Source organism: Lottia gigantea, assembly GCF_000327385.1.
Source record: "Lottia gigantea unplaced genomic scaffold LOTGIsca_59, whole genome shotgun sequence".
NCBI lineage: Eukaryota > Metazoa > Mollusca > Gastropoda > Lottiidae > Lottia > Lottia gigantea.
The window spans coordinates 1212861-1231708 of record NW_008710013.1 but is presented as its reverse complement, the minus strand read 5'-3'; the positions used below and the strand labels follow the sequence as shown (position 1 = coordinate 1231708).

The following is an 18848-nucleotide window of genomic DNA, read 5'->3' as shown; positions in this document are numbered from 1 at the left end:
TGTTATTGGCTAAGGGAGCTAATTTAGAACATCGTGACAAGAAAGGTAAGAAGTTTTCCTTATCTGCTTGTTGATAGGGACACCAAATTTTATCTTACCCTTTTTCTTATTTTGGTCAGCTGTGATAACTTAGTTGGACATAATGATTGAAGGATTGCAGGGTAAAAATTCCATGTTGGCATGTTTTTTGTTTTGTAATGGTGTTTTTATCTGTTGTATTACAGGTTTTACGCCATTGATTCTAGCAGCTACTGCAGGTCATGTGGATGTGGTTGAAATTTTATTAGACAATAGATCAGAGATAGAAGCTCAGTCTGAGAGAACCAAGGATACCCCATTATCATTAGCATGTTCAGGTGGTCGATTTGAGGTAAAATTTGTTTTCATTATAGGAAGATACTATCTCAGAAGTTAAGATAAAGATTGAGTTCCTGTCCTGATCCTATGCATATCCAGATTATTTTTTTCAAATATTATACTTCATTGTATTAAAAGATATTTGCTCATTGAGTTTTAATTGTTATATATTAGTTTACTCCATTATTTTTATGAAATTGATATTATTTATTTAGGTTGTAGAATTGTTGTTAGCAAAGGGTGCGAATAAAGAACATCGCAATGTATCTGACTATACTCCATTAAGTCTTGCTGCTTCTGGTGGTTATGTTAATATAATTAAACTTCTTCTGAATCATGGTGCCGAAATTAATTCAAGGTATGATTTCTGCCTATGTTTCATTGCAGTAAACATTATATCCTTGTTATTTAAATTTGATCAGTGAACTAAGTATATTATGGACATGGTTGTCATACAGTTGTATGTTAATTCTAGGAGAACAAATATAAAGGAACAATTTCTTACATTTATTAGGAACTAGTAATATATACTAAGGATCTAAATGGAATATTTGATATTATTTTGTAGAACTGGTTCTAAGTTAGGTATATCACCGTTAATGCTAGCTGCTATGAATGGACATTTAGCAGCTGTTAAATTGTTATTGGATATGGGAAGTGATATCAATGCACAGGTAAGTGTCAAATTAGAGAACTGGGTACTAAGTAGTTTTTGTAAAGTTCCTCGTTTACATATACCTAGATAAATGACAATATAACTTGAATTCTTGATTTTAAATCATGTTTTATTTTCAGATTGAAACAAATCGTAATACAGCATTGACCTTAGCCTGTTTTCAAGGTCGTCATGAAGTTGTTAGTTTGTTAGTGGATAGAAAAGCAAATATTGAGCATAGAGCCAAGGTAAATATGATGTCCTATACTATACACAGATCTTCCTTAATACCTTTTTCTGTCACTTTTACTCTATAGTACTTAGCTTGTGTTTATTATTTAAATAAATATGTTTCTCTCTACAGACTGGTTTAACACCATTAATGGAAGCAGCATCAGGAGGTTATGTTGAAGTAGGACAAGTTCTAATTGATAAAAATGCTGATGTAAATGCTCCACCAGTGCCATCATCTCGTGATACAGCTCTAACTATTGCTGCTGATAAAGGACACTATAAATTTGTTGAATTATTGATACTAAAGTAAGCCAAACTGTATAATTGTATCATTTCTAGATTTGACCGATGCTTTCCTGCCTCGAATGTACAAATTTTGTTTAGATATCACAACATTAAGAAATATTTTTTTTATAGACCAAAAGATTAAAATATAATGATTCCCTTCTGTTAGGTCACTAGTATATAGTTTTGGTGATCTACCAACACAAAAGCAGTAGATATGCAGCTCACTCAAAAGTGCATTGCATTAGTGACCCTACATCTGGTGCCTAAATACAAACTATTTACCCTTTATAATTTACCTTAAAGCTTATGTGAGCTCAACAGCACCCCATGGATACAATGGATACGGTACATATATACAATTGTATGTTAAGGTACCTTTGAATGACCTATTGAATATTAAAATGTTCTCTGTTTTTAGAAACTGTCAAATTGAAGTGAAAAATAAGAAAGGGAATTCCCCATTATGGTTGGCGTGTGCTGGTGGTCACCTTGATGTAGCTCAGTTATTGGTTCAACATGATGCTAGTATTGACAGTATGGATAATCGTAAAGTCTCCTGTTTAATGGCTAGTTTCCGTAAAGGTCATACTAAAATTGTTAAATGGTTGGTGAAGCTAGTGTCTCAGTTCCCCTCTGATACAGAACTGCAGAAATATATAGCTACTGTCACTGATAAGGTTGGTTAATTTCGTTTTATTATTATGATACGGCTGTCAGCAATTGTAAATTTGATAGCAAATATGTTTTAAAAATGAAGGTATTGCCAAAATGTTGTTTCGGTTTTCGTGTTTCACTCGGCAGTTTCAATTTCTAATAAATATCTCAATTGTCTTTATATACTCTACAAGACTGTGACTTTTTCATGACTTTTTTGTTTGGATATCTTAAGAAAATCACACATGAAGGTTGCCGGACATATGTAATTTGTGCAAAACACTTTAGGGTATAGTATATGTAATAAAGACATTTTTTTGATGCAGGAACTCCAACAAAGATGTGAACAGTGTATGGAAGCTATAATAAGTGCCAAGAACTGGCAGGCAGAGGAAGCTAATAAAAATGCCACCATATTACTGGAGGAACTGGATAAAGAACGACAAGAAATGGAGAATAAGAAGGCAGTTCAAGCTAAGAAACGAGAGAGAAAGAGAATGAAAAATAAGAAAAAGAATAAAGAAACCAGCAAGAAAGATGACGAGTGAGTTATTGAAATATCTTTTTCATTTTAAATAGTGTGAAAAATCATTGATTTGTTTGACTAGTATTCAAAATAACCATCTGTATTTAAAATTTGTAATTTGTAATGAAAGTATGTCTGTTTTTTTGTAGGATTAAATATTCATCACCAGAACCTGATAGTTGTGAATCTGTAGTAGAGAAAATTGAACAAGAAATAGTGAAATTAGTGACACCAGTAGCTACTATTACTTCCACTATTGGTTGGTATTGTTTATATTCCATCAGAAATGTTAAAGAAATAATTATGTTAATTCCCACATAACTCCATTTCCATATTTTTATGGATGAGATTCAAAACATTCAAAAGATTAGGTAACATTGAGAACTATTAAAGCCATAGTTAATTTTTCTGACTTTTTACAGGTACTACTTTACCAACTACAACTGAGCCAACAGTAGCACGACCTCGTAAATCTCGTTTACCACCAACTTCTAGTCTTGAGGCACGTAAAAATCGTAAGAATAGACGTGAAGAACGAGAGCGACAATTAGAAAAGAGAAATGCAGTACCGAAGACATCATGTAATTGGAAGTCATCAGTAGCTACTACTGGTTTAACTATTACTACTACTTCTAATGTTGTAACTACAATCTGTACTAGTACTGTATCAACAACATCGTCATCTAGTTATAATAATAATAAAGAACGCAGTAAACATAAGAATGACATTGTTTACAAATCAAATCATAATACTGGTATGTTCACATATAAAATTTTTATTGGATTGAAGGAGGTTAAAAGATTTATAAATGGGTATTGATAGGTACACAATTACAATCTACATCTTTTTGTCGTCTTCTGTTATATATCTTGAAATACTTATAGACATGAATTGGATGAAACAGTTCAATCATATCATTACTTGACAACTTACAAGCATGATAATGCTCTCATAAATGATTCTTATTATAGGTATTGATGATTTAGATGATTTTGGTACCATACCTTCTAATTTGAAACTGCCTGATAAAGAAATACAAAAACTCACCAAAAAGCTTGACAAGATCAAAATCAATAATGTGTAAGTATATAATAGACTGGCTTCGAAGTAGCTTTTTATACGCTCACAACTGCCTTCCACCATTTGTAGTTTGATTCTTCCCCAGATGAAGTCAACTTTTTTGACGAAACGTTGGGTATTAAAGGATGGTATTTGATGTCAAGTTTTATTATTTATTTCACATGAATATCTGGTTGTATATTGTCGTTGCCCCTGTCTGTCGGTCCGTCCGTCAACATTTCTTGTGAGCACTATAGAGACTACAGTTTTTATCTGATTTTGATAAAACTTGGTGTGATGCTTTAGATTGATAAGATCTCGGTCAAGTTCGAATTTGACATGTTTTCGATGAACGGTTTTTGAGATATTGCCCTTGACTTAGAACGCCTTGAAATTTGTTGAAAATTGTTCGTGAGCAGGATTGAAGCTACAGTTTTCATCCGATTCTGATGAAACTTGGTGTGATCATTGGAATTGATAAGATCTCAGACAAGTTCTAACAAGAGATATTTTTGATGAACATTTTTTGCGTTATTGCCTTTGACTTTGTAAACACGCGTCAAAAGTTGTTTTTTGCCCTTGATTAGAGCTGTGTGATTTAATTGTTTGTTGTATTTGGGTTATTGATATTGATTTTAAAAAATTTTGTGGAATTACTCAGCATAAATAACTGGCATATATATATGTAATTGAATTCAAACTAATAAAATTTCTTCAATATGAGAAAATTCATACTTTAGTCACTAAAGACTGTTTTATCATTTCTGACAGCTGCCAGTGGGCGTATCTTACTTTGCAACGCAAGCTATCTTTCATTATGAAGTTGATAACATATGCTATTTGTCAGTGAATTTGTTCAATATGGATCTTACAACATCTAATGAATCACCAGTCAGCCTAAGAAAACCTTTTCTTGCATGGTTAATGAAATAAATGATGTATGATTATTTGCAGTTAATACTACTTGATCTGATCTTAACTTTAGTTTCATTTCTTATTTTAGTGTTGAGAAGTCAAATACTGTAAGTTCCCATAGTAACCCAAGTTCAAAGGTGAACAATCAATCTACCAGTCCAAAGAAAGGTCAAAAGAAAGAAGATGGCTGGAAAGAAGTTGTGAGAAAGTATGTTTTTATATACGCCCATATTATAATGTGTGAATAGAATTTGCTATAGAAAAACTAAAGTATTTCTTAATTTTAATATGTTTCAAGGGCACAACGGCTAATTTTCAGTTGAAGTTTCAGTTAGAATTCAATGACATCTCTTTCCTTGGTAGTTGTTAAGTAAGATTCGACATTCTTGTCATGGTCAGAATCAGTTCTGATGTTGATGAATGAAGATCCAGTGAGTCAAAAAAATAAAGAAATATTCAATAAAATGGTTTATTGTTTAATTTTACTTGATAATACATTGGCACTCTTTTAAACATGACATCTTATCTTGAAATGTCAAGAGCAAATTCAATAAAATCCAAATGTTGAAGTTGTAAATTTGTATAAAACAAAAAAGCAGTAATGTACTGTATATCTGGTTACAGGGTTCCACCAATATCTAAGACTAAGAAAGTGTTGGTACCAAGTAATGCTATTAGTAGAGTTATTGGACGTGGTGGTTGTAATATCAATGCTATAAGAGATGTATCAGGTGCTCATGTAGAAGTGGAAAAACAGAAAGGTTTATCAGAGAGAGCTATTACAATCAAGTGAGTTTTTATCGATTATTGACCTTAAATATTCCGTTCACAATTTGTATATCTTGTTTGACACTTGATGCATTGCTCCCCAGTAAGATAGAATATTTATGACAAGTTAAGTAACATGGAGAATGTGCAGCTTTTTTCTGGAAAGAAAATTATGATGATGACCCAGATTTAGATAGATGGAATATTCATATCTGTTATGAAATGATTTTTGAATCTTATTTTTAGGGGAAGTGCTGAGGCAACAAGACTAGCCTGTTTTTTGATAACATCATTGGTTCAAGATCCAGAGAAAGATTTGGCTGAAATAATCAATGAATCAAAGGCTGAGATGAAGATTGACAAACCACCAGTTATTGATACCTTTTCCCCTGATATGCCAATTGGAACTTTTAATGCTGCTTCAGTCAGTCATACTAACAACAACAACACACCATCAAAATCTTCTCGTAGTTCAGAGGGAAGACAAGGAATGGGAACGCCAACACACTCAAACAAAATGAACAGTCAGCCTCCAATGTCAGTTTCTGTTTGGCAAGACCCCAATCCAGCTCCTCAACCTTCACCTAGAAAGAGTCCATTGAAGAATTTTATTCCACATTCTGCTACCAACTCTTTCAATAATGGTGACAGAAATGGTATGCACACACATGGTGACCGCCATCATGCACCATCAGTTACTGTTTCCTCCACAACTATAACTCATTCTGGTAATCAGATGAAAGTTGTTGTGACCACGTCAACTGTGACTGGACCACGACCTGACAGTCGCAATCAGATGTCTAATAAAACACCTAGTAAGCAAATGAATACAATTCGTCTTTTACAACGTCCTGGAACGAACAAGCCAGAACATCAACCATTACCTATAGTAACATCACATGCTAGTCATAATGTTACACCTGGTAATCAACATGGTCATCAGCAACCTGTGTCTCCAGCAACAACTCCTGGAGAATATAATCCATTTAACAACTTATTCAACTCGGACATGTTTCTCAAGAAAGACGATGACAAGATGATGAATTTTGCGAGTGTTGCCAAGGCAGGCGTTGTGGCATCCTCCACATCTAATGTTGTGAATAATAACCATAGCAGTATGCCACAACCTGAAGATCAAATGTTAGATCCAGCACTCCAAGCCAAGGCTCCAGGATTTAAAATTGGACGAACAGCCTCTCCTCAATTCCGACAAGAACATGAAATTCAAGTCCCAGCTAATATTAGAAATTTCCATATTGCTCTCAATCCTATGAATGAACCTGATTTTGGAAGAACTCCAGCTTTTCCAGATCCCCGTTTACAACCACCAATGCAGTCTGGAATGCACCCTGGACTTACAGGAGGCATGACATCTGGTTTACCAACTGGTCTACAGGCTGGGATGCAACCCAACATGCAGTCTGGTAGTATGCAGTCAGTGATTTCCCCAAGGTCTAACATGTCAACACCTAGTGGTCTTTCTCCACGAAGCCAGTCTTCTCTGGACATGAGTCAACAATCCTTGACCTCCATCACTAGTCAAAAAGATGAGTACAGTACACCAAACCAACCAATGACTTTACCAGAAATCAAAAGTACACTGAATCCAAACGCTCCTGATTTTCATATTACAGCAAATCAGAATATGTCTGGGATGGAAAATATGGGCATGGGGATGCAACAAAATATGCAGAGATCACCTAGAGTGTCATCTCTTCATGCAAACTCTGCTGCTTTTCAGCAACAACTTCTGTTGATCAATGCTGCAAACAACATCAACCTTTTAAACCAAAAGAATCCTACAGATATCAATGCTATAAATACATTGATCCAGCAGTTAGCAGCATCACAGTCAATCAACCAAGCTCCCAGTGGTTTCAATCCTCCTGTTCCTCAACTACAGAGAGCTTTGTCGCCCATGATGCAAACAATTGGTAGACCTAATAGTGCTCCTTCAATTGGTGGTATGCAAGGTGAGATTTTATTCTACTTCTCCAAAGTCATGTACTTTTTAAAGCCTTACTACTCCAGTTTTGCACCTTCTAGGAAAAAAGTTAGGTCTAAATATTGAAGCCTAAATTTTTACATCTATATTTTCAAAGATTCAAAAGAATTTACAGCATGCAGCTTCAAGTTTCAACCTTCTCCCTACCATCAAATTCTACCGTGCTGTTGATATGTCTTGGTAATTTCAGAGAGAGCCCCACCAGGTAATGAAGTTAAACAGAGTGTAGAGGATAGACGTGTACCTCGTCCCATTGGTGTAGAAAGGGCTCATCGTAAAACACCTGCCAGATCATCTATTGAATTCCCTCCTGGTAGAGATTTTTCAAAATTTTGGGACATGAATTCAGGTATTGTTATTTAATTTTTTTATACGCCACATAAAATGGGGGGGCGTATATAGCCGTCACCCATGTCCGTCGGTTTGTCAGTCTACAATTGCCTGAAACACTCTACAAGGCAGTTCTTGACGGTTTTTGAAGAAACCCAGGATAAACCCATTTGAAAATCAGAAAAAAAATTGTATGAGTCCGTCGGTCCGTCCACAATTGCTAGTGGAAAACTTGAAATTTTTTTTAGCTTTTTAACATTCTAGAAGGCTCAATTCTTGGCAGATTTTGACGAAACTTGTTGAAATTGTTTATTATCAATCATTATTAACCCTATCGAAAATCAAAAAAATTTTATTACAAGTAATTGTTCTCATTCTCAAATTTTAGCTCTCAGAAACTAAAAGGCGTGATTCTTGCTGGATTTTTATTGTTCAGTAACGCCATGAAGGTTGAATATTTGCCTTCTAGAGTTTTCACAAGCTAAAAATTGAACAAGTTTTCAAGAACAAGGGCAATAACTCATACTCAATATTATGCAGTATTGCCAGGGCCCTAAAGAGTTCAAAAGAAGTGTATGACTGAAAGTTGATATTTCATACTGGTGATTGTTATTGTACTGCCAAATATTTTAATTCAAAATAAAGCTGCCCGTGGGCATATATTACCTTGCTGGCATATTAAACTTTTTGAATGTATTAAGTAAAATTGTACTTATCACATTTATCAATATATTAGAGCAAGGTCAAGTTAAAATTTATGGAGATTTTTCTTTCAAAACTACTGTATATTTTTGACATAATGGTAAATTATGAATAAACATCGCTATGTTACTGTATATAAATGAGATCTTGGACAGGTTTGAATTGTAGATATACTAAATATTTCATATGTATACTTCCAGGGTGTGTTATGATATGACACATTTTCAGCCCTGAACAAAAGTATTGAAGATTCTCATTTCTTTTTTCTTCTGATTCAGGGACATTGTTTCAACCAATATGTTTCAAACCGGATCAGACTAAATTAATTTCTGAATTAAGCTTGATCGTAAGACTGAAAAGATAGCTTTTAAACTTAAAACGGATGTATATTTCCAATTTTTACTAAGAAATAATATGATGACATCAAACTAGTTCTAGGCAAGGTTTTTTATGCTGTAACCTTTAATAAAGTTTTGATCAGCACCTATTTGGGTCATATGATTACACACAGTTCTACTTAAAGTCTGAAAGAAATATAAGTAATAGCAGTGACATCCATTTTTTTTAAGAAATAAATCCAGAATGGGTTCCTTCCACAACCAACCTCATGACAGCTGCATCAATGACCTCCTCTGTCATGACATCATCTGTTATTACTGGTGGCAATATGGTTTATAATTTAAATTCTTTACCAGGTGGTGGACCCCCAACTAACGAACCACCACATGAGAGAACATCATTTCATGATGGTTTACCACAGAATATGGACTCAAATATACCAGTAAGTATCAGTGATTTCTCCAGACTGTATCTACTTCACGTTTTTTGTGGAACTGAATGCTTTCACACGTTTTGTATGAATGACAGTCTGATAGAAATGATAGTTCAAATCGGTGCTAAAGCAATAACTGATTAAACTGATCTTGAATAAAAACCCTTATTTTTAATACGTCCAGATTTCCATTGCCTCTTGTCCATCGGTTCGTGAATATAATAGAGACTATAGTTTTCATCGGATTGAAATGAAATTTGGTGTGATCATTGATATTTTAGAGCGATTCGAATTTTATGATTTTTCGATGAATGGTTTTTGAGTTATTGCCCTCGACTTAGAAAAGACATGTCAAAACTTTTTGTCAACAGTTATCATCTTATTTAAATAAAATTTGGTGTGGTCATTTAAATTGATGAAATCTTTAATGATTCAAATTTTACTATTATTCAATGAACAGTTTTCTATTATTGTCTTTGACTTCAAAACACGTCAAAATTTGTTTGAAAATAAAATAGAAACTACAGTTTTCATCTGAATTAAATGAAATTTGCTGTTATCATTTGTATTTATGAGATCATGGGACTGATTCAAATTTAACTATTCAATGAACAGTTTTTGAGTTATTGACCTTGAAAAAAGCTTCAAAATTTTTTTTTATGCACAATACAGACTACCCTCTTCATCGGATTATGATGAAATTTGGTGTGATCATTTTTATACGCCCACACGTAAGATGGGCGTATATTGTAATCACCCCGTCAGTCGGTCCGCCCGTCCATCCGTTCACATTTGGCTCGTACTCACTCTACAGGCTACAATTTTTTACAGATTCTTTTGATTTTTATTTTGTATGTCAATGTTGTTATGAAGATGATCCCTATTGATTTTCGTGATGATCGGATAATTTTTCACCGAAATATCGTGTCTGACTTGACGTTTTTCTCTATTAGCTATATTGTGCAACTCGTGCTCACTCTACAGGCTACAATTTTTTACAGATTCTTTTGATTTTTATTTTGTGTGTCAATGTCATTATGAAGATGATCCCTATTGATTTTCGTGATGATCGGATAATTTTTCACCGAAATATCGTGTCTGACTTGACGTTTTTCTCTATTAGCTATATTGTGCAACTTGTGCTCACTCTACAGGCTACAATTTTTTACAGATTCTTTTGATTTTTATACGCCCACATGAAATGGGGGGGCGTATATTGCCATCACACATGTCCGTCCGTCGATCCGTCCGTCCACAATTGCTCGTAAACACTCTACAAGACACAATTCTTGACGGATTTTGACAAAACTTGGTATGAGTGTTCGTAATCACCCAAGGATGAACCCTATTGAAAATCAGAAAAATCGAAAAATATTTAGTATGAGTTATTGCCCTTGCACTTGAAAACGCGTTCAATTTTTAGCTCGTAAACACTCTAGAAGGCACAATTCTTGACGAAACTTGGTGTGAGTGTTCATAATCACCCAAGGATGAACCCTATTTAACATCAGAAGAATCGAAAAAATGATTAGTATGAGCTATTGCCCTTGTTCTTGAAAACGCGTTCAATTTTTAGCTTGTAAACATTCTAGAAAGGACAATTCTTGACGGATTTTAATGAAACTTGATGCGAGTGTTCGTTATCACCCAAGGATAAACCCTATTGAAAATCAGAAGAATTTAAAAATATTTAGTATGAGTTATTGCCCTTATTCTGGAAAACGCTTTCAAATTTAGCTCTTAAACACTAAAAGGCATAATTCTTACTGGATTTTTGCCTTGTAGAGTTTTCACGAGCTAAAAATTGATCAATGTTATCGTCCTAAAGAGTTCAAAAGAAGTGTATGACTGAAGATTGAATATTTCATACTGGTGTTACTGTACTGCTTAATATTTTCATTCAAAATCATAGCTGTCAGTGGGCATATATTACCTTGCCTGGCAAGCCATCTTCCCAGTTGTTATGATAGTTTGTTTATTACAGCAAGTTGCAATGTTTACCAATGGACACTATCCACAGAGTAATCAACATATGATGGCACCTCGAGGTCTGTCAGGGGGAGATAACCTACCTAATTTATGGAATACGGGAATGAAACAACCTCCTCCTGACACTATAGATAATGGGGTAAGTAGAGTAATGCAAACGTAATATTAAATGCAAGACAACCAATTTAAATTGTCAATCTTTGCAGTTTATGTGGTTGTTTTTTTTTTTAAAGCCAAATAGGGTTTCATTCTATTCTTCTAGGCAGACACATCAAAAGTTAAAATTTTATTCCAAAATTCTTATAGCTTGCGGAAATTTTTATTAAAAATTGTACTTATATTTTCCCTTTTTTTTACAGACATGGGCCTGGAGTCAGCAACAACAAGGCAACATATAATCCAGATATTGACTTGCTCTCTATATATATTTTGACTGATGACGTTCATATGCCAACAATTTGGTGAGGCGACCATGATTTTTGGAATAATTACTTTGATTATTGAATGAAGCATTTTTTTTTTTTCATTTTTTTTCCTCTTACCATATTTAACTAAATGTAGTAAAATACTAGCCTCGATTATCCAGGTTATTTGTGCTATATATGTTATATAAAGATGTCTGGATGGTGGAGTCTAGGTTATACATGATAAACGGTGATATTGGAAGAGGGGAAATATTTAAAAGGGTTCACATGTTATTTAGTTATGTCCCCTTGTATGTGCTATTATTATTATATTATTATATGGTTATCACAAAGAATGAAATCGGCTGAATGTGCTCGTGAATTTTTTTCCCTGCATTCTTTTCTCTAAAATAGCTTTTTCTTTGATAAATAGAAAGAATGTAAAAAAATGTATGAATAAAAATAACTTCAGATTGAAGGCTATAAATATTGTTTATTTCCCAAAACAAACCTTGGTTTAATGCAATTCAAGTTGACCAATGTGTAATTTGTATATTATGTTTTTATACTATGAGTCAAGCACATTGATTCAAGGCTGTTGCATAAATAGTATATATTTGAAAAGTCTTGGAATCTGTCACTCTTTTATAAAAACTAGCAGTCATCCCAAATGATTTTCATCCACACAGCATTGTAACTCATTGATATACATAATCAAACCAATCGGTATTCTACAAAACATATATTGGGATTAACTACTCAATGTTTCTACATTAGGATTGACTACTGTGTGTTCCACAAGATATATATTGGAATTTTCTATTAGGTGTTCTACAAGATATATATTGAGATTGAATACTGTGTGTTCCACAAGACATATATTGAGATTGAATACTGTGTGTTCCACAAGACATATATTGAGATTGAATATTGAGTGTTCCACAAGATATATATTGAGATTGACTACTGTGTGTTCTACAAGACATATATTGAGATTGAATACTGTGTGTTCCACAAGACATTATTAGAATTTTCTACTAGGTGTTCTACAAGACATATATTGAGATTGACTACTGGGTGTTCCACAAGAAATATATCAGAATTTTCTACCTACAAGATATATATTGAAATTGAATACTGTGTGTTCCACAAGACATTAGAATTTTCTACTAGGTGTTCTACAAGACATATATTGAGACCGACTACTGGGTGTTCCACAAGACATTAGAATTTTCTACTAGGTGTTCTACAAGACATATACTGAGATTGACTACTGTGTGTTCCACAAGAAATATATCAGAATTTCTACTAGGTGTTCTACAAGACATATATTGAGATTGACTACTGGGTGTTCCACAAGACATTAGAATTTTCTACTAGGTGTTCTACAAGACATATACTGAGATTGACTACTGTGTGTTCCACAAGACATTATTAGAATTTCTACTAGGTGTTCTACAAGACATATATTGAGACCGACTACTGGATGTACCACAAGACATTATTAGAATTTTCTACTAGGTGTTCTACAAGACATATATTGAGATGGACTACTGTTTTCTTCTGGGTGTTCCACAAGACAAATATATCAGAATTTTCTACGGGGTGTTCCACATGACATATATTGAGATTCACTACTATTTTCTAATGGGTGTTCCACAAATGAAATGAAATGAATGGAGTTTTACGTCCTACTTTTCTGCACCATGTGGGGGGTGTTCCACAAGACATATATTGAGATTGACTACTGGATGTTCTACAAGACATATATTGAGTCTGACTACTGGGTGTTCCACAAGACTACTACTGGACTACTATTTTCTTCTGGGTTTCCACAAGACATATATTGAGATTGACTACTGGGTGTTCCACAAGACATTTATTGAGATGGACTACTATTTTCTACTGGGTGTTCTACACAACATTGAAGGGACTGACAAGTGGATGTTCTACAATACTAAAACCTTGGTGTATTACAAGATATGTTAATCGAGACAGACTTCTGGCTGGGTGTACTGCATCGTACATCAATTAATTGAAACAAGACTTCTTGGAAGTACCTAATAGCCCTATCTCCTGCCTTTGCACTTCAACATTGACAGATGTCCCCCCCCCATTAAGTCAGTCTGCCCCCTATTTGTACCCCCTATCTTGGGAGGCTGGCGCTGCCACTAAAAAAGAAGTGAAACACAGAATTTTATTATGTTTATTTCCTTTAAAGAACAACAAAATAGCACTTTTGAGATGTTGACTTCAATGTTGAATTTTAGATAAAACAAAACATGATTTTAGTTTATAATATAATTGGAAAAATAACGTATCACCTTCAAAATGAACATATAAAACAGCTAAAAGAATTTAGGACAAATTTAAATTTACTGATTTGACCAAATACTAATATAGTGATAGCCACAAAATATTTTGCACATAAGCTTTATTTATGCTTTAAGCACATGCAATTCAAAATAAATCTGGACAAAAGTACCGAAAATATTAGGTATTTGCTATTAGATTTTCTAATATCTCTTTTCTTTATACCAGTAGACAAGTCTATGTTCTAGAAAATATTGGTAAACAAAAGTCATTCTTGACTATGGATCCATATGTATGCATATCAAACAAAATTGAAATGTAGTTAATGATGGGAGTTGCTACCTCAGGGGCCAGTATCTTATTGTCTGTTTACAAAAATATTTTACTGATATGTTAGATATCAGTAAAAAAAATATTATTTTTTTTTTATTATTGAAAAAAAAACTGGTCCCTGTGGTTCTTACAACCTATTTTGAAGACATCTACATCTAAGAAGGAATTAAATGCTACAAGTATTAAATTAACTTAAACAATAATGCATCCTTTTATACAGGAATGATAGAGAAATTTGAGGTATTCACTAAAAAGCTACAAAGATTATGCAATTCAAAACTTTAAAAATATTTTTTGCCTGTATCCAAATTGTTGGATGACTCTTCACCTTAACTGCCATGGTAAAAGCTATCAAAGGACAATGATTTGTGGGAAAACATCTCTTATTGTATTGTGCAAAAGATATTAGTGCATCTTCACCTTTGATGATTCTTTTAGGGTAGCTTAAAAAGTATTTGAAGTATTTGATAATTGACTACTTTTGAGTGGTAATTTTTCATTGTTTTGAGAGACATGTTAACTAACCCAAGGATTGGACACAAAATTAAACTGAATCTATAACCAGTGTTCTGTACAAAAGTATAAAATTATAAACCACTATTGTTAGGAATTGTGTCTTGTATAAGTATCTTTACCAATGGAAGAAATTAGCATGATTTCCACATCCGAAGCACCTGATACCAGTATTTCTTGATACCCCTCACCCTGTATATTTAAACACAATGTAAATAAAATATATTAAGGGAAAACCAAGCCTATTTCAAAAGAATAATATTCTGAGAATGGTGTCACCTGAGTAAGTAAGTAAGTAAGTAATATCAGATTTCGAGACCTCACTGTTCTGTTTTCAACAAATAACACAGTCTAGCAGTAGGAAAACCAGAATTAGGCTTGGCAATACCATTAATATTGTCCTTGTAAAGATAGAAATACATGTCACAATTCCTTTAAACCTATTTTGTAATTAGACATTCACTAACAATTTCAAAACTGAAAATTATTCTTTAAAAAACAAATGTAATTAATCTCAGTTTTAACTGATTCACTTGTATAAAATAGGTAAAAGTGGCTTTAATTGATGTCAAATCTTAAATTTCAACAGAATAAGAAAATATAACAATATTGGGCTAAAAACAAGGCTAAAACTGTCATTCAATGGCACACTATTATTTTTAAACATCGGTCATATATAGGAAGAATGATCCATAACATTCACAAATTGTCATTGAAGTCAAATCATGACAGAAAATTAACAAAATAAAACATTTCTCGAAATTTCTAATTTTCTGTCAAAATATATCACAAAGATATTAATAAAAGTTTGGTTGCCAAGCAACTGACCAATTGAATCCTGAGAATACTGTGACTTGATAGAAACCTTTTGATTGGCCATCTCATCACCAGATATCCAATGAAGTTTGTTGAAATGGTTCCATTACCATAATTATGGTACTTCGCAAAGTTTATATAAATCACTACACATTATTATTATTTATTGGTTTTACAGAAAATGAAAGACTTTCTGGGTAGTGATTTATATGTCCATTTCAAACTGAGGCTCATCACCTGGATTTTCTGCAAAAAAAAAATATTGAAAAACTAAAATAATATATAAAACTTACATCTTTTATTACTTACATACATCAGATCAAAATCAATACACAAATACAGAAACGAACATTAAACTTTGAATGCAGTGTGTGAGATATCTTGCTCACAAAAGTGCAGCTGTGTTTTTGCAATGGGTGCTGTTCTTCTGATGTTGAATGCTTCCATCCTTTCAGTTATTTGGAAAATTGTCACATGGTTTAGGTATCTCAAGGCCTGCAATTCCAGTCCTTTCTAGTACAAGTACCAACAAAACCAATGCAGATGTCTGAACTAGTAGAAACTTGTAAGTCAAATAGAAAAGATCAACTAGTCAAATCTTACCTGGCTTTTCAGCAACGGTTTTGCATTCTGGATTTCCGTTGACTTTTGGCGATCCTTTTTCTGCTGGCGTGGTTACTCCAGGAATTTTTGCCATGTTTGGTGGAGGACTTTTAGTTAGTGGGGAGTTTCGACATTGCAATAGGAATGCTCTATCATATACTATTCTAGTCCCTGAAAAATAATATAGAATTCAAAATAGAAAATCTTGTTGATTTTTACAAATTTAAATATTCAATTTCATGATTGAAATTTGAATTTCATGATATAAAGAATTCAATTTAAAAAATCTTGTTGCTGATTTTCATAAATTGTCAAGTTTATAATTGAAATTTGATGGTATAAATGATATGAAATGAAACAATGATTTATATTATTGTATAGAAGATATGAGTCATAATATAAATATTGAAGGAAGATAGGTCAACAGCTGGTTAACTTCATGAAGTTGATTAGTTACAATTTTAACTAAATAGACTTATCCAACCCTACTTATTCATCTTCATAACTACAGAAACCTCAGCATATCCTATCTACAAGTTGTAATGAATCTTTAGTAACAATGAATAGTTTGAAGATGACACCAAAGACTATATACACCACTTCTCTCCTGTAAATTTTACAATATCAAAAAGATGAAAGTTTTGATAAAGTGTTTGACACCTTAAAGATATTTGAGATGAGTTCTACAGGACATGTTAAGTGTGAACGGGGGACAATATGCTTCCATACTACGTGTGGGCATGTGAACGAACAGAATGACGGCCGATTACAATATACGACCACATTGTTGTAAGAGTAAAAAAACATTACATAAGGTTATTAAGTTCGTTATGCTTTTTTGGAGCTGTTGAAAAACTACTGTATGGATTTTAGTAAAATAAACCTCTAATTGCAGAGAAATATGTTTTCTACAAGTATCAACTAATAATATCGAGCCATTATAAAGCCAAAGACCATAACTAGGTCAAACTGCTCAATTAACAAGTAGTACTCCCCGTTTTTAATTAACCCTTTCAAAAGAAATTCTGTTTGATCCAGAAGATACATAGATATAAATAACATACTTTAGAAATAATTTCAGGGAATAATTTACGACGTTTTTGATAATGAAAACTTTATACAAAAAAGCAGAATAACCCTTTAATAATAACCCAAACTATTTAAATATAAATTTTAAGTTCAATGTTTTGTAATTGTTTGGTGTTCATATCTGTTGAACGTGATTAAGTCATGTTAATTTGGGATATATATTTACACTTGTTGAGGAGGCTGTCAATTAGGGTCGAGTGTCCTTTTTATCAGCTTGAATTTTTCGTTAAATCGGTCACCCACTTTTTACACTGAGCGCCAGCCAAATTTTAGAAAAAGGTCAATATCTTGAAATCTGCACCGAATTTCTTATCAATTTCTGCTGAAAAAGTGGCACACGCGACCTCAAAACATGAAAGTCAAGGTCGTTAGCATGATGGTAGTTCATAATAAAACGTAATACACATTCCTCCCCTGAATATTTTAGATAACGGTTTACTCCTGGGGTAATGGCACACTAAAACCCTAACGGTACATGCTTATCAAACTCCCAACTTGGCCCAAGGCAGGTTAAGATGTAATGATTGCTTGACATAACATTGAAGTCCCACCGAAATTTACTCGTGCGGAAAGTCGGTCAGTCATCTAATTCCGTAATGTAATTATATTTACTCAGATTTCCGTGCACTACATTCCATAATACACAGTTATAATTCTAATATACCGTCATATTCCATAGCAAAATTGCAACAATGTACAATATTGTACAATATTGTACAATATTGTACCTTTTTAAAACTCAATGGTATTAGTCACATGTTGGGTCGCCATGTTGAAAATTTCTCACAAAATCCGGCTTTTACCTCGAGTATTTTCATATTTTTACCTTACATTGTGAGCGCAAAAGCCACAAAATTATGATCAACTTTAAAATGAACATTTTAACTCTGCCAAAATAAGGAAAATTAGAAAAATTAAAGTAGAACAAACCTCCTGGAGTGGTGGAGAAAATGGTTCCACCTGGGGTTGAACTGTAATCATTTGGCATGTGGGCAGCATCGTGCAGAATAACTCGTCTAGTTGCAGGAATTTCTCTGCCCAAACTCACCGATTCCTTTGCTGACATCTCCAAATGTTACAGTATAATATCAATTTAAAACTTGATGACAAGGAAATTAGCCCAGCAGTTCGTTAACCTTAATGTAAACACGCAGTACTTTCTCGCTTCCACTCTCAACCCCAGCCAGTCAAACACTCAACTAGAATTCACAAACTCTTGTAAATAACAACAAAGCTAGTCACATGGTTAATGGTCGAATTAACATCGAGATAGTTCTACAAGATGAAATGCACATAGTTTTATCGATTTTTAATATAAGATTGCATAAATTATATTTTTGGGCATGGAGTCATGACTAAAGTTTATTTTCTGGCTTTTATTTTGACCTGTAAAATTTTCTACTTAGAGCTTGATCGAAGGGAAGTAACTCCATTTTACCACATCTCCAAAATATTTAGTAACAGTGAAAAAAAAAACCCTTAATTTTACAATTAAACTCATTTTAAATCAGGTAACAAATTA

At 33.3% G+C, this 18848-nt stretch overlaps 2 protein-coding genes across 2 annotated transcripts; one reads left to right on the top strand and one right to left on the bottom strand.

Annotated features, from left to right (window-relative positions):
* Positions 1-5290: 5290 nt before the first annotated feature.
* On the top strand, positions 5291-5482 carry LOTGIDRAFT_127861 (hypothetical protein; the record flags this gene model as incomplete). The annotated part of the gene is made up of 1 exon (XM_009063664.1): positions 5291-5482. One exon carries the CDS (start codon positions 5291-5293, stop codon positions 5480-5482), a length of 192 nt encoding a protein of 63 aa, XP_009061912.1.
* Positions 5483-13849: 8367 nt separating this feature from the next.
* Positions 13850-18527, bottom strand: LOTGIDRAFT_220154 (hypothetical protein). The gene is made up of 3 exons (XM_009063663.1): positions 18257-18527; positions 16238-16408; positions 13850-15880 (listed from the first exon to the last, which is right to left on the bottom strand). Exons 1-3 carry the CDS (start codon positions 18390-18392, stop codon positions 15840-15842), a joined length of 348 nt encoding a protein of 115 aa, XP_009061911.1. The 5' UTR covers positions 18393-18527; the 3' UTR covers positions 13850-15839.
* Positions 18528-18848: the final 321 nt, after the last annotated feature.